This window comes from Leishmania major, chromosome 29 (assembly GCF_000002725.2).
Source record: "Leishmania major strain Friedlin complete genome, chromosome 29".
In the NCBI taxonomy this organism is placed as follows: Eukaryota; Euglenozoa; class Kinetoplastea; order Trypanosomatida; family Trypanosomatidae; genus Leishmania; species Leishmania major.
In genome coordinates, this window is record NC_007270.2 from 226343 (window position 1) to 242712 (window position 16370).

Consider the following 16370-nt stretch of genomic DNA (forward strand, 5'->3'; position numbering starts at 1 on the left):
TGAAGAGCTAGGCATCCACCAGGATGCAAGCACGCACGCCGCCATGCACAGCGAGACGCACAGGCAGAGTGCCACTCCCTTGCGATGTGATGCTGCGGAGGTGGCGTGTGTGCTTACGTTCCTATCTATGCCTCTCTTTGACGTTCACCGCCGCCTCCCTCTCCTTCCCTCGTGCTGAAGATGGAATAGACGCAGGCACCAGTAACAATACCGAAGGGGGCACACACACACACACACACACACACACACACACACACACACACAGACGGAGAGAGAGAGAGGGCAGACGGAAGAGGCGAAAGGGGAAGAGAAAAAGACGGAGCACGTACATGCGCACGCCTGTATGCCTGCCTGCCTCTCTGTGTGTATGTGTGCATCCTTCCGGACTCCTGTTCGTTTGGATGCTCATGCTCGTGTCGCCACACTACGTAGCACATGCTCCGTCCGTCAAGCAGGCACCCCTCTATCGATCCGTCTCTCTATCCGGCGTGCGTCCCGCCACCTCGTCCCTATTTCACTTTTTGTTGTTGTTGTATCTTGCGTGCGTCGCGTGTCACGGGCGCGGTAACGATGAAATAGTGGTATGAACCAAGAAGAGAAAATGACGCCACAAAACGAAGAAAACAGGCTGAGATCGAAGCCAAAACGCATGAAGCCGTCCAATACGAACGAATCGGAGGTGGATAGAGGAAGGGAAACGCAGGAGAGACATGTGGGCGCACACCCATACGTTGCAGTGCCGTCCGCCCCATCCCCTCCGCATTCACGCAGGCGCTTTACGCTACACGTGCACGCTCTCTCTCACACTCTTTATATATATATATATATATATATTGATATATATATATGCATATACAGCGGGGCATTGAGGTACGCACGTGCTAACAAGCATACCCTTGCAGAGAAGAAATGAGAGAACATGGTTGGAAAAACAAACGAAAGTTGGATGGCAGTGAGGTAGGGTTGAGGGGGCGAGAGAGAGAGGGAGAGGGAGACAAAGTCCATGAGAAGAGGGAAGAAGAAACACTCACGCGGGGTACGTTGATCACACGGTGAAAGCCGAGCGTTTTCGTCGCTGTGCACCTGCGTGTGCGTACGCGTAAGTGCCTACACACCAGTGTTCTCAAGTCCTCACGCTCCCTCTCCCTCTCTCTCTCTGCGTTTGAAGGTCTGTGACGCGAAGGGCGGCTTCGTGTGTCTTCTCGGTTTCCCCTCGTTTTCCAGCGTCTCTCGTTGCCCCGTGACGTCGCTGTGTAGGTACTCGGCGGATCGCATCGGCGTGCGCGCACATGCTCACGTCTCCCCTGGCCTTCGACAACAACACAGCGAACACGCCTCACAACAGCCGCACACGCGCTAACAACGGAAACACAAAAAAGGGGGGCAGCCGTGTGCGAAGCAAGACGGAGGAAAACGAGGAGAAAGAGGACAAGCGGTGGTCGACGCAGCCGGCACGCGCGACACACCAGCGAAGCACAAAATAATAAGGAAGTCGCATACGCACGTAAACACGTGGACACAAACAACGTGCAGACATGACAAGCATCCACGCAGCCGAGGCACATGTGCGCCCGCGCACTTGCATGCAATGACAAGCGAGCAACGAAAAAGGAGGGGGCTGGAAGAGAGAGAAGGAGTGACACAAGTACGAGGAGCAGCAGCAGATCATGGGGCAGGTAGAACAAGCACACAAGAGAATCCCTCTTTGTTGTCCTTCGCTTGTTTTCTTTCCCGCTTCACTGATGCTTCTTTTCCCGGCCCCCCTCCTGCACGAGTCCGATACGTGCTGACATAAATGTGTTGTGTCTGGGTGTATTTGTGTGCGTGTGCGCGCGCATGGGGCCTTGGACCATTCAATCGACTACACAGACGCAAACCGAAAAAGTCGAGCGAGCCCGAAAATGTTAGAAAAACAAAAACAAAAACAAGAAGAAAGAAGAAGCGCGCGCACGTGTGCAAGAGAGCGAAAGGAAGGGAACGATGAAAAGAAGTGGGGCAGCGCAGAAGTGGAACGCACTCGCCACTCCGACGGACAGACACACACACACACACACGCAAACCCGGAAACGCCACACAAGACGAGAGGCAGCGTAAGAGCGAAAGAGCGATCGCAGGGGGGGGGAAGACACGCATATCCACCTCCTCCCTATGCCTCACACCTTGGCCCGTTCACACACGTAGAGTGCGCTCACGTGTGCCTCTCCGGCTCTCTCCTCCATCCTTCCGTCTTCGCCCTCCACATCGCCCCCTCCCCCTGCCCTGCCCACACCTTTCATCACATCACCCCATGAGAGCGGAGGGAAGTGTCGGTGTGCAGAGGTGGGGAGAGGGCGCGATGTGGCTGTGTGGCCGCGTATGTGAGTGTGGTGTGCCGACCCGGTGGCTTTGCTCGCACCCGCTGTGCTTCATGCCTCTTCTTTTGTGCAGGTGAGCTCAAACAAGCAGAAAACAGATCGCCTCTTCCCCCACCCCAAGCACGCACATGCTTTTCTTCGTCGTCACTCGTGGCGGCTGGAGTTTGGCTGCGGCGGCCCTTTTTCGTTCTTCTCTTCATCGACAACACATCTCTCTCCCTCTTCACTGGGCGAATACGCCGAGGTATTTCGTTTTCATTTTTGGTGGTCGCGTTGATGCGCAAAAAAGGCGCGTGACGCCGTCTACTGCCGCTGCTGTCGCTTGTACCTGCTGTTGCAGCGTCATGCCGCTCTCCAGCAGGAACGTTTGGTGAGTCCTACGCTGCCTGTCCCGCTCACCTCATCCCAACCCCTCCCCTCTTTCTTCCGCACTGCAAGTTTCGTGTGCGGAGTGCACTTGTGGTCGTCAATCCCTCGTCCATGCATGTGCGCCGCTGCGAGCCCCCTTGCCTCTCGAGCAGGTACAGCCGAAGAGAACACGCAGAACAGAAACAAGTTGCACACAATGACACTTCCACAGGCTCATCCCCGGTGCTGTGCAGGTTGCTGTACAAGTGCTTTTAGTGAGTCCTTACTTCACCGGGGAGACAGACGGAGAGAAAGAGAAAGATACGGGGTAGCAACAATGACGTGAGCAAACGACATGTGGAATTAACAGCAGCAAGGTCGCCGTGCACGAAGATATTCTTGGGATAAGCACACAACAACAGCGACAACAATGAAGCATGAGGGAGAAGCACTCTTAAAGGAAACAAGAAAAGGAACGGAAGATCAGAGACGCAATAGCAAGAGACACCGGAGTAGTCCCTTCACAACGCGTGTGATGACACGCTTGCGAAGTCGTATGCGCGAGCGCGCGTGTATGCGGTGCCCATGGTCCCTTTTCTTCGTCGGGCGGGCACACAAGCACGCATACGTCGAGAGACAGCGATGCAGAACGAGAGGCGCACGCCAGGATAGCCCAGACACAGAGACCCCTTTTCCTTTCGCTTCGTTTTCGTCCGGAAGAGGGCAGAGTGCTGAGGGCTGCTGTTGTTGTCTGCCGCGTTGCTGGTCGGGCCGCACCCGCGCACCCGCGCACCTGCGCGAAACGACTGAACAAGAAAACACAAAGAAAGGGCGGGTACAAGATAGAGAGGAGGAGGAGGAGGAGGAGGAGGGAGGGAGAGACGTGCGGCGGCGGCTTAAGAGACCCTTCACGCACGCGTCCTCACGGATACGCCTTTGTGTTTGTGTGTGTGTGTGTGTGTGTGTGTGTGTGCTGCTGTGGACACTTTGGCTCTTTTCGTGTTCTTCGTCTCAGCTGCTTGCCCGCTTTCGGTTTCCGGGCTTCAACTCACCCGCAAAAGAGCACAGAGGGAAGAGAGACGCACGGGGGTCAGCGATGACCCACGATGACGGAAGCGCGGCGCCCGAGAAGATGGGCGCCGTAACAACCTTCTCCGCATTTTTTTTTCGGGGCGGGGGATGGGGAGGGCCTGCGCGCGGGCCGACGACGAAGGTAAAAGGGAAGCGGCAAGCGGAGAGAGGTGTGAACACATGAATGACAACCAGAACACATGTGGCGTGAAGCGTCGTCTCTGCCTTGCAGCGTGCCTAATGGAGAAGAAGAATGTCCTCCAGCGTCGGCTGGCTCACGCTGACGTACGTCGGCGCTGGAATGCCGCTGGCCTGGCCCATCTGCATGTGCGAAACGGCGACGCAGATAGAATGGAGGTCGCTGTTCACGGTCATCTGCATGGAGCACGGGTGCACCTCCACCACCTCGCACCGAGTCAGCTGCTGCGCATTCGCACCCGCTGTGGCGGTGATGGTGTCGAGCACGTAGCTGCGCACCTTCTCCACCAGGGTCGCGTCCGTGTCCTGCAACTGCACCGTATGGGGGAAGAGCACACTGAGCGTGTAGGCGGCAGTCTTGTTGTACGCGTTCTTCAGCTCCTGTGGTGTGCCGACGCAGCGCAGGTTGCCTCGCACGACGAAAGCAACGCGGTCGGCCAGTGCCTCGACCTCGTCCAGACGGTGCGTTGTCAGCACCACGGATTTCTGAGCTGTGAGACGCCGCACTACGTCGCACGTCTGTGCACGCGCCACAGCATCCATGCCCGACGTCGGCTCGTCCAGCAGCACACTTGTTGTGCGGCCGACCAGCGCAATGGCAAGGGACAGGCGGCGCTTGTTGCCACCGCTCAGGGACGCGGCGGCCTGGTTGCGGAACGGGTACAGCCCTAGCTCTTTGAGCAGCACGTGCACCTCGGCCCTGATGTGCTTCTCCTTGATGGAGCGCAGGCGGGCATACAGCCAGAGGTGCTCCTCGGCGCTGAGATTGCTCAGCAGCGCGTCGTACTGCGGGCAGTAGCCAACAAAGGGGCGGCTCGCCATCGACTGCACCGCGTAGTGGTTTACAAACGCCTCGCCGCCTGTCGCGACCACCTCACCTGCGAGGATGCTCACCGCCGTCGTCTTGCCGGCGCCGTTAAGCCCCAGCAGGCCCATCACCTCGCCTTCTTTCACGCCGAACGAGATGTCCTGGAGAGCGGCGTGCTCGGCGCCGAGGTAGCGCTTGCTGAGGTGCTGCACCGCAACGCGGGTCGACTCGGGCCCTGTCTTATCTGCGCACACGTAGTCCTCCTCCTGCTTCACGGACGGATCTGCCTCCTCGAGGCGGCGGTGCTCCTCCTCGTCCTCGATGTTCAGTTTTGTGCAGCACTGCGTGAAGGCGGAGTCAACGCGCTGCAGCCGCAGGTACTCGAGAACCACGAGTGCCACAGTGCAGGCCACAGCAACGCAAGACATGTAGATGAGGCCTGTTCCGATGCCGCCTGTGGGACTGCCTGTCTCGCTAAACTTCAGCAGCGAAAATAAGCTTTTCTTGGCGCGGTTCGGGAACATCAAGTTGGCCAGCTGCGTGCCAGAGAGCACAAACATGGACTCACCGAAGCTCACGGCTGGGATGATGCGAAGGATGTAGGCCATCGTCTCGGCGAACTGCAGTGCATGCTCGGCGATCATCGACTCCAGTGTCACCCACAGGAAGCCAAAGGTGAAGTTGATGCAAAAGACGACGGACTGTGCCGTGAAGCTGGAGCGGAAGAAGAAGCTCAAAAAGTAGCTGAACGGGATCGACGTCAGGCCGAAAAAGAAGAAGAGCACAACGGCGGCGCCGACGTTGTCCTTGCCGATGAACTCGGTTCGATTGAAGATGAGGAAAATGATAAAGGCCAAGATCTGCGTCACGAGGTAGCTCGCAAAGTCGAACACAAAGCTGCTCAGCCAGTACGCCAGGACATTGACGCCGGAGAGCCACTGCATGTGGCGGGCGCCGGACTCCTTCTCCTCGACGATGTAGGAGATCGTGTTGGACGGAATGAAGATGAAGGGCAGAATGATGAAGATGCCAACCATGACCTGCTTGTTGGCTGTCACCAGCGTCTTTTCAAACTCGCCAAGCATCATGGGAGAGTTGACGGCGGTGGGCGTCGGCACGGCGGTGCCGAAGAGCTGATACATGGCGAGGTGGTAGAGCGCGCTCACGCCCTGCGGAGCGGAGTGGCTGTACGACGTGTTGTGCAGCAGCGTTGGGGTTTTCTTCGGCGCACCCTTCTGGAACACCGCTCCTACCGGCGCCACGGAAATGTAGCGCGGCTCCTTGTGCGACATGATTTCGCTCAGGAGCAGCCGGCTCATGCCGTTGGACACGTTGGGCAAGCCAGACGGCATCGCACGGAAGTCGGTCAGGTAGTGCGGGCCCCAGGCGTTGTCGGACAAGTTTGCACTGAGGCAGAAGGCGTTCGTGACGTTCATGAAGTACCGGGTCATGTTCTGCACGTAGCCGGAGAAGTTAGAGTACGCCGTCATCACCTGCGATGGGTGGGTGGCGTAGTCATCGTACATAGTCATGTCGAGCCGCAGCGCGGGCTGGCTGGGGTCTCGCACAAGGCTGATGAACAGCGACAGGAGCAGAAAGATTATCGGCAGCACCACTTGATAGACAAGCAGCTTGATGTCGCGCTGGGCGTAGTGCAGCCGCTTGAGGAAGAGCGCGCGGAAATGCCGGCAGAAAACGAAGAAGTAACTCGTCTTCTCCGCGTAGAGGTCGGCGTTAGTCGACGGCGTGTCAGGGATCGACAGCACGCCGCCTTCGTCCTCTCGCCCGCCGACAAGCTCGCCGTCTGTCACGCTTGACATGAGCGGTGCACTGCAAGTGACGGTGAAGAAGACGTCTTCGAGAGTCGCCAGGTTAAGCGCGACGTTGCGCAGGCGCAGTCGCTCGCTGTTGTGCTGAATCGCAGAAAGAAGCGTCACGCCGGCTGAGCTGAGGAGGGTCATCGGGAAGCGGAAAGACACCTCGCGCCCGCGCCGCTGCACCCCCAGCACCACGCACCCCTCGTTGTCGCTGTCGCCGGCCCGCTGCGCCGCGTAGCTCTCGGCGCGCACAAAGTTCACCAGCCCTTCGGCAGCGCAGTTTTCCTCTGTTTTGCTCATGTTGCTCTCCAGTAGGCACGTCACCACGTACCCGACCTCCATCTGCGACTTGAGGTACATCGCCGAGCCCTCCGCGCACAGCAGGCCCTTGTTCACGATGAGCACTCGGTCGGCAATGCGGTCGGCCTCGTCGAGAAGGTGAGTCGAGATCAGCACGCTACGCTGATTGCGGGTGCGGTTCAGGGCCTCGTACACGATCTTGCGACCCTTGATGTCCATACCGGCCGTGGGCTCGTCGAGAAACAGCACGGAGGAGTCGCCGACCATGGCGATCGCGACGCACAGACGCCGGCGCTGGCCGCTCGACAGCTCGCTCGCTTTGCAGTGGCGCTTCTCATGCAGGTCGAGGAGGTCCACCACATAATCCACCTTCTCCTGCACGTTCACTGCGTGGGAGCCTTTCATGCGCGCGTAGAAAGTGATGTGTTCCTCCACCGTCAGCAGAGACCATACGATATCGCGTTGGGGGCAGTACCCGATGTTCTGCCTACACTCATCAAGGTGTGTGCGGGCGTTGTAGCCACGCACGTAAACGTCGCCGTTGGTCGGGTTCACCATGCCGGTCGCCACACCCATGATCGTGGACTTCCCGGCACCGTTGGGGCCGAGCAGCACGCTCACCTCGCCGGTGCGCATCGCAAACGTCACGCCGTCCAGCGCGACGATGCGGTCGCCATCGCGGAACAGCCCTGTGAAGTACGTGTACAAGAAGCCGAGGATGCCGCCGCCAACGTAGACCTTGCGCAGGCGATGGAAGATGGCAGCCACAGTGGGGTCCTGTGTGCTGACGACGTCATGGTAGTGCTCGATGAGTCGGCTGTTGTCCTGTGGCAACCCCTTGCTGTCCTTCTTCAACGAGCAGTTTGCAAATGACGCGCTGGGTGGATCGTCGTCGTTGATGGCACGCTCGACCAGAGAACCGGGGCGAATCGGCCTGCCCATGTCCCACATCTTGATCAGCGATGCCCTGGTCGTACGGAAGCGGTTCACCAGCGGCATGAGGAAGAACAAGGGGTGGGCACGGCGGCCGACGGTGCCGCAGGAGACACGGTCCAAGTAGAAGCTGAGGAGCATCAGCACACCAAACGAGGCCCACATCATGCCAACCGCGACGGAGAAGTTGAAGTAGCCGGTGCGCGCCTGTGGCCACCCAAAGTGGAAGCCGAAGGATACGTAGTTCAGCATTGTGTTGAATGCCTGAATGTAGCCGACGCAGGGGGCCAGGCAGCAGAAAATCTTCTGAATGTCCGTCATGCCGGTCGGGAAGGAGAAGGACGGGATCGCGAGCACGAACAGCACAAACGCGATAAACCAGCTCGCCACGCGTGGGTTGCGGAAGATGGAGCTGATGAAGAAGCACAGGGCCGTGTTCTGCTGCATGAAGGAGAAGTAGAGCAGCAAGAGGAGGCCGTAGTCCACCTTGTCGAGGAAGCCGATCTTGAGAAAGAGGGCGACGAGCAGCGAGGAGACCAAGTCCATGATGAGCGTGGAGGAGTACCACCCAACAAACATGCAAGACGGATGCAGGCCCATGATCAGCATCGCCTCGCGAATGCCATTGTACTTCTCAACGACGATCAGCATCACGAGGCGCGAAGTCGGATAGAGCACAGCCATCACGGCGAGCAGTGGAATGTAGTAGGCCCACTTCGTCAGGAACGCGTTGTTGTAGCGCGGAGGCGTCGGCATCGGGATTACGGTGGATCCGTACTGCGTGAGGTACGCGCTGATGCCCTCCACGTCGGAGCTTGGCTCCGTGTAGTAAGTGGAAGGGCCACGAATGCGGTACATCCTTAGCGCCTGCTCCAAGTAGAACTCGTGCACAAACGTCTGCAGCGTCAAGAAGCCGCTGGCCCAGTAGAGCACGTAGCCGTCGCTGCCGTCATTGGCGCCAAGGCCGCGCGTGAAGAGGCTCTTCTGCGGCTCCTTCACCGTCGGCGCAGTCGCCGTGAAGTTCATGCTGATGGTAAACTCTGCATTGTCGCTGGACGTGAGGGAGGTCACCGGAAGGTCGACAATGGCCCAGACGGTGTCCTCGTGGGCGGCCGCGTACTCCTTGGCACTAGCCAGTGAAGTGAAGGCTGTTTCATAGAGTACCTCGCCGCACATGCCGCTGCTTTGGCGGCAGAACGCCATGAAGCTTCGCGCCAGCGCAGGCGAGTTGCTCGACACCAGCAGATTGCCATAGTGCGACAGGCTGTTCCTACCACCCCGGCCAAAGAAGGTTGGGTTTTCCTTGCGTGTCACCTCGGTCACCAAGGCCGAGAGCGTGAGGTGGCCGTCCATCGTGTTCATGCCGAACGAGCCACTGCCATAGTACATGCCGTACAGCATGTAGGACAGCACCGTGTAGAAGGAGTTCTGGATGCAAATCTCAGTGCCGTTACCGATGAGCGACAGACACGTGAGAGACGATGCATTCATCCCGGGCGGGCACGGGTGCCACGGCACCCTCAGCGTTGATCCCATCTTCTTGCACATAAAATACGACACGAAGTCCGTCATGTTCAGCGGCACGTAGGCACCACCGTCGTACATCTGCGCCGGCACCGTCGAACTGCCCGACATCCAGTAGGCAACGGATATCAAAATCGTGAAGAGGCAAGGGAGAAGGATCTCCACCGTCGTGGAGATGGGCATGCGCCATCGCTGCAGGAATGTCTTGACCAGAAACCCGTACAGCTGAATGCCGTACTGCCGCCAGAAGCTCGTCATTGCGGCGGTTGTGACCGTGGAGGGTGGGAATGGGGGGGGGGGGGGGGGCACTTCTTTTAACGCGTCCCTTGTCAGCAACAATGCTCGACCGGAGAAACGCGCGTACCCTTCTGAAAAGAGACGCGCGACGGCAGAAAAAAAGGAAGGCCGTGTGTCAAGTGGGGGAGGAGAAAAAGGGCCTCCGTGGAGGTGCGCTGTTTGTGCGTGGTGGCGTGCTTGCGTGCCACCTCTGTGCCGGCCAAGCCGAGAAAGAAGGACACCGGGCCGAAGAGCCGGAGAGAACCGAGTCGGAGGGAAAACCCCCTAAGACGTACAAGTGGAACACAGAAACGTGTCGAAGAAGAGCGAAAACAAATACGGTAAAAAGGAAAAACAGCGAACGGCCGAGAAGCAGATCGCAATGGCAGCGTCCAAAAGAAAAAGGCACGTGCTCGTGGACAATGCTGCACAGCGCACCTGTACGGGCAGTGGGGTGTGGGGGGAAGACTGCTCGCGGGGTGGGGCAGAAACAGAGTGAGTGGGCGAGGACCAGAGGGACACCGCGCACAAACAAGCAGCAGGAATGTGAAAGGAAAAAAATGGAGAGTACAGGCGCTCTGCAACTGCCTCACGACCGCACCGGAAGCTTGACTATCCTCTGAAAGCTTCAGTGTCTATGTTGCCAGATGATGCCTTGTTAAGGGTTGCGTGTTGGGAGGCAGTCCACTACTTGCGTATCTGTGTGTAGTTGTGGGTGGGTGGGTGTGTAGTTGTGGGTGGGTGGGTGTGTAGTTGTGGGTGGGTGGGTGTGTAGTTGTGGGTGGGTGGGTGCGTATACGCGGTGCTGCACTGCGTTCTCCGCTGTTCTTTGCTTTCCCCTCTCGCTTGTTACTTTTTTTACTATCGTCTTCCACTCGCGTTTGCCGATTCGGTTGTTATAGATGAATTAGCCGTGCAAGAGAAGACGAGGGAGGGGGGAAGGGATCTTGCGTGTTCGACGGCGCGCTGCTTCTCTGTCGTTGTATTCTCTGCTCACCTCTCGGAAGGTGGGAGGGGCAGAGGTTTGAGATCGAAAAGCGAAAAGAAGCAACAACAACACACAAAATAAAACGAGTGGTGCGCAGATGGGACGTCCTGTGTGGGCGCTTCGGTGGTGTGGCAGGGAGAGGGCAGGAGGAGGGGAGAAAAGAGGGAGTTGAGTGAACGCTCAAACAGAGGCAGATAACAGACGAAGAATACGGGAGAGATCAACACTCGACAAGAGCGAGACACTGAGACGCGTTAAGCTGACACACGTAACCTGCGTCAACCACAAACAAAAGGCGAAAAAGCAATCGAAGTAAAAGAGGGCAGCAAGCAAGCGGATATCAGCTTTATGTCAGGAGCACAAAACAACAACAACACTCAGAAGACACGGGGAGAGTGAGCGGGAGAGCCGGCACACACACAATCACCTGCTGGAGCCGAAATAAAGAACGAAGAGAGGGCAGAAGCCGAAGGAAACCAAAAATGTGATCAAAGGCGGTGTCACGTGCAGTTGGAAGAGTGTAATACAAAAAAACGTTAGCAGGGCTCAATCTTTTCTTTAGCCGTTTGCTTTTCGGTCGGTTGAAGAGGCGGAAGGTGGGAAGCCGGAGACCGACGTACGAGCCAACGCACACGCCGTCGATCGATACAGGCGAACAGAATCGCAACCGCAATTCGCAGGGCGGATCGATGAACGGCACAACCAGCAGGAGACTTGGAGAGCGGAAACCAACAACAGACAAAAAAATGGAGAAAAGAGAGAAGGAGGGTGGGGGCACACACGCGCACACACAGTCACCAACCCGTCGGCTTCCAAAGAGACGCCACAACAACAACAGCGAGCAAAAGAAACAAACAAACAAGAGAAAGGAAGAGGCGAGACGGCGAGTCAAGCACAAGACCAAACAACAATAGAAAAAAAAAGAGAGGGATAGAGAGAAAGTTGCTTTGAAGATGAAAAACCCCACGAAGAAGTTGATGCGTAAAACACAAAAAAATGAACGTTTTTGGAGGAACACACAGAGAAAACACAGCGACAACGTACAGGGAAAGAAGTGCTTCCTCACGGAAAGGACAAAGGAAGGGGGGCAGAAGGATTAGCCCAAGACGCCTGGATACAAATTCGTTGCCCTTCCTGATCTTTTTTATGTATTTGCTTGTTGTTCGTTTCGCTCGATGAGCAGTGGGGTGCGTCTGGGGCGTGCCGTTTGTATGCGGCGTTTATCCTTTATCAGTCGGCGCGCGCTCCGCTAGATCAGAGCTGTGATTAAGCCGGCACAAAAACACACAACAACGCCCTCTCAAGTCGCCTTCTTCAAGACACAACAAAGACAACGGCCCAATTCGATGAACAGAACGCTTGGAACACGAAAACGCAAGCTCGGCCAGGTTCTCCACGGACACACACACACACACACACACACACGCGAACAGACGTGTCTCCGCAGAGGAGAAAGAGACAGGGGGAAGGGGGGAGGGGAGGGGGGGGGAAACAAGACCGCAAGGAGAAGCGCGAAAATAAAAACAAACAAAACAGCCAGAAAGTCGGTCCTTCGCGTTCGCGCACGGACACGCTGAGTGCGTGAGTGAGGTCCAACACAAAATGCCACGCAAGACACGGACTTTTCGTGTCCACCCTTCGACCTGATGCTTTTGCCGTCGTCGGATGTGTGGAGCAACACGCTACCCGTGCAAACCGGGGGGAGGGAAGGAGAGGGGAGGGGAGAAGGGAGCTTGTAGGGCTGTGGTTTGTCTTCGCGTTATCACATCAGCACGTCGTCTGTGCCACTATGTTTACCTTGTTTTTTTTTTTCGTTTTTTGTGCCTTTGGTTGGTTATTTGGTTGTTGCTTGGTTGTTGCTTTAAAACGATGCAAATCTAAAGAAAACAGAAAGTTGAAAGGCCCACTCCTTTGCTTAGATAGATATACGTAGATAGAGAATTCTCTGAATCACCGAGCGCTGCGCAGACCTGAAGCCTTACCGACTTTTCTCTCACGCTGCTGCTATTTTGCTTTTTTTTGACGTTTATGTGGCGTCCTCCTGCTTTACACGTGCTTTTCCACTTTTCTTTGGTGTGCCTGTGTGTGTGTGTGTGTGTGTGTACGTGTGTGGATGGGTGTGTACGTGTGTGGATGGGTGAGTGTGCGGATGGGTGAGTGTGCGGATGGGTGTTTGACACGATATAAACAATAATGAACGAAAAAAAAATGAACAGAAGTTGGAGAAGAGCGATTTCGTTTCTATCTGAAGCGCTCGCCCATTCCACGCGTACACACGTCAGCGCGTGTCAGAGGAAGGAAGAGAGAAGCGCACGCGCGCATGTATAAAGGGTTTGATGCAGGTGTGCGGTGACGGCGCATGCGCACCAAAACAGAGACGATGCGAGAAGATGGAAACAAAAGGAGAGATTGGGCGGAAGAAAGGGAGAAGAGTGAATATGTGGCGATGCGAGAATCATTATACGCTGTTTTGCGTGTGTGCCCCCGCTTCCCCCCTCCTCCTCCTTATGCCTCTGGTGTAGGGCAACGCCCTTGGGCAAAGGTTGCGTGCGCGTAGCTGAAGCACAACAAAGCCACGTGAGGTAGGTACGTCCTCGCAACTGACCCAGCACACGAGTGCACCGAAGTGCAGCACAATGCGCGTCTCAGACTGCGCACACGACAGAAAGGCAGGGGGCTGGGTGACATCAGCACACAAGCACAGACACTCGTCTGTGGGTCCAGCCAGCAGGCCATCAGCAACTTCCCGCCTCCGTCGTTGTGTGCCGATGAGAGAGGAGGAGGTCCTGGTTTGTGGAGTTAGTGGCCGTCGCACACGTGCACGGTTCAGGCATGCAAACGCACACCCGCCTGCACTGCAGCCTGCTTGCTTGCGCAGGCGGTTCCTTCCACGGGATGGTGCCTTCGTGTGTGTGCGCGCGTGCCCAGCGGAGCAGCTGCCCCACGTTTTACGCCGTCATAGCAACAGAACGCATAGAGTGAAAAAAGGTGAGCACACACCCAAACAAAACGAAAAGAGCGGGACGCTGCAGTCCTCACCAAGCCTCGGCACAGCAGCTCGCAGGAACACGCGCGCGCACGCGCACAGCGGCCCTTCCTGCTGCAAGCATGTTCACACGAGACAATTTTGCCTGTCAGAGTGTGAGCTACCAAAAGCGAAGCATCAAGTAGAGCAACATGAAAAACACAATCACGAAGAGGGCCAGCACCCACATGTGCTTGAAGCTTCCCCAGCCTATCTTGTCTAAGTTCCGCATCGTTTTGCGAAGGGAGTTCTGCGCATTCAGGAAGGATGTGCGCAGTCGCTCCAGCACCGCGTTCTGCTCTCGCACCTCCTCGCCCATCTTGGTGAAGCTCTTCTTTGCCCTGCGCATGTCAGACAGCAGCGCCTGCATGAGAGCGTCGTTCTCCTGCTCCTGCAAGGCGTTCGTGTGCACTGAAGCGGCAGCTGCTGTACCAGGCCGCGTCTGGTAAGGAGCAGGGGCGGAGGATGGAGAGTCAAGCGCGCCATCATCCCCGACGCCGCCCTCGCGGCGGCGGAACAGGGTGCTCTGAGGCTGGATCATGGCGCGCTCTCTGGGAAGCAAGCAAGGAGGCTCGATGGTCGTGGTAATCGCGATCGTGGTGCCGGCAGCAACTCAAGAGAAACTATACGCACGCTCTCAAAGAGGCGGGTGAGCTCAGCGGGGGTCGAGAGAGCGCCGGTCCCGTGACGACAAACGGTTTTAGCAGCACCGCCAGCAGGCCTATGAGTGACGGGGGCGGGGGTGGCAGTGGAGCAGATGAAGAGGGGACCCGATGTTATGAGTAGGGCATGCGTGTGTGCGCGCTTTCGTGTTCGTATGCACGCACGTGTGTGTGTGTGTGTGTGTGTGTGTGTGTGTGTGTGTGTGTGTGTGGTGTGTGTATGTGTGTGTGGAGCTCCATCAACGTCGCTCCAGCACGTGTTACCCCGCAAGCTTCTTCCGATACGCACGCCGGCATCGAGTTGCAGATGAAGAATGGGAGAGGAAAAGGGCGGTAGAGGAGAGAGATACAGAGAAGCGGGGGCGAGAGGTGCCGCGGCACCCACGCACAGATTGCATGCACATTCTGCGCTTTGTTTTGCATTTTGACACAAACGCGCGCAGAAAGATGTGCTGTATAGGCAGTCATGCTCAGGTGACGCGTCACGCTGCCGAAAAGCCGGTGTCTTCTCGGCAGACCCGTCGGCGCTGCCTTCCTGCGGATGAGCCGGCTGGCGTATCTCCCTCCTTTGAGTGCTGCTGCTGACTGTTGCGTTTATGCGGCACGGAGACCAAAAGCCCCCCCCCACACACACACACACACATACACAGACAGACCTACGACGATTTCTCCACGGCTTTGTTCTGCGGACAGCACTGGATGTGAGACTTCATAGCGGGCACGCTTGGCAGTGCGGTGCCGCACCACAGGCACTTCATGTCCTGCTCTTCCATCTGTCGAAGGCGGGTGACGTCCTGGTTCAGCGTCACGCGGCCGTGCCGCTCCAGGTCGTCCAAGACGCGGTCGCCCGTGAGGAAGAAGAAAGTGGCGAAGCTGTTGTAGTGCTTCTTGTTCTTGAGACAAGGACTGTCCAGATCCGTAGACAGCACGTGCATGTGCAGCATGGGCAGCGAGGGAAGGGCGTGGAATCCCGCAATAAACCGGCGCGCCGTGTAGGTGTGGGGAACCGCCGTCTTCAAGTAGCGAACGTATTCATCCCCCACGTGCAGCATGTGGCGCAGCAGTGGAGCGTCCTTCTTGGTGAGGGCGTTGAGGGACTGTAGGCGGAGGTCCAGTGGCATGACCAGGCAGTGAACCATCGATTTGGGGAATGCATCGTTCACAAGCACGCAGACGTCATCCTTGTAGAGGAGGGAGCTGCCGGCGGCCTGCTTGACCTCGCCGGGGCTCAGAAGCGGGTATGGCTTGAAGGCGGCGGCTTGGATAGGCGGCTCCTTCGTCGACGACATTGAGGAGAGTGCCGGCGTCGACGCAACCACCGTGTTGGCAGACTTCTGCGCCTTCTTGACAACGTTGATGAGAAAGGGTAAGTTGGTGCGAGGTTCGCTGCCGACGGAGGCCGTCGCCGTTCGGCGCACCGCCGCGCCGGCGAGCACTGGTGAGGCCTGCATGTGGTGTTTATCGGCGGGTAGGAGAGGTGCCCACGCGGTGGACGGTGTGTGAGAGAGAGAAAAGGGGGTACACAATGAACGGTGACGCCCGGTTGTGCTCTGTGGTGGTGGATTTCCTCCCCACACACACACGCGCTCGTCGTTGAATCTATGCAGTCGCCAAGGTGTACGTGGGTGTGAGCTAGTGGCGCTCTGACGCCGATGAGCCGGCTGCTGTGCGCCGCGAGAGAGTCTATGAAGTATTTCGTTGAAGCAGCCTCGCGTGTGGGGGCCGCCGATCGAGCAAGACGAAAGAGGTGAGGCGCAGAGAAGGAGGAGACACGAAGACGTGTCAAGGCAGCGACGACAGCGCTCTGTGACGAAGTCCAGCACCTCAAAGAGATTACGGAGGAAGCGAAACAGCCCCTCCTCCCGGCACAAGCGCGTACACCACATACATGTCGCCTGCGCATGCACGATCTGCTGGAGCCTGCCGAAGACTCCTCCAAGAACACCTTCTTACCTTGAAGTCTGCATTCCCGTCGCTCCCTTTCTTCCGCTAAGTGCATCCAAACAAAAACAAACATGCACAGTCGGCCCAACAGAGAGGGAGGAAGCCCTCTCTTCCCTCGGCGG

At 57.4% G+C, this 16370-nt stretch overlaps 3 protein-coding genes across 3 annotated transcripts; all 3 read right to left on the reverse strand.

Moving 5' to 3' along the window:
- Positions 1–4010: 4010 nt before the first annotated feature.
- Positions 4011–9611, reverse strand: ABCA10 (putative ATP-binding cassette protein subfamily A,member 10; the record flags this gene model as incomplete). The annotated part of the gene is made up of 1 exon (XM_003722088.1): positions 4011–9611. The coding sequence occupies one exon, from the start codon at positions 9609–9611 to the stop codon at positions 4011–4013; it is 5601 nt and encodes a 1866-aa protein (XP_003722136.1).
- Positions 9612–13763: 4152 nt separating this feature from the next.
- On the reverse strand, positions 13764–14183 carry LMJF_29_0630 (putative Qc-SNARE protein; the record flags this gene model as incomplete). Its single annotated transcript, XM_003722089.1, has 1 exon — positions 13764–14183. One exon carries the CDS (start codon positions 14181–14183, stop codon positions 13764–13766), a length of 420 nt encoding a protein of 139 aa, XP_003722137.1.
- Positions 14184–14960: 777 nt separating this feature from the next.
- LMJF_29_0640 (conserved hypothetical protein) lies at positions 14961–16190 on the reverse strand (the record flags this gene model as incomplete). Its single annotated transcript, XM_003722090.1, has 1 exon — positions 14961–16190. One exon carries the CDS (start codon positions 16188–16190, stop codon positions 14961–14963), a length of 1230 nt encoding a protein of 409 aa, XP_003722138.1.
- Between the last annotated feature and the right edge of the window lie 180 nt (positions 16191–16370).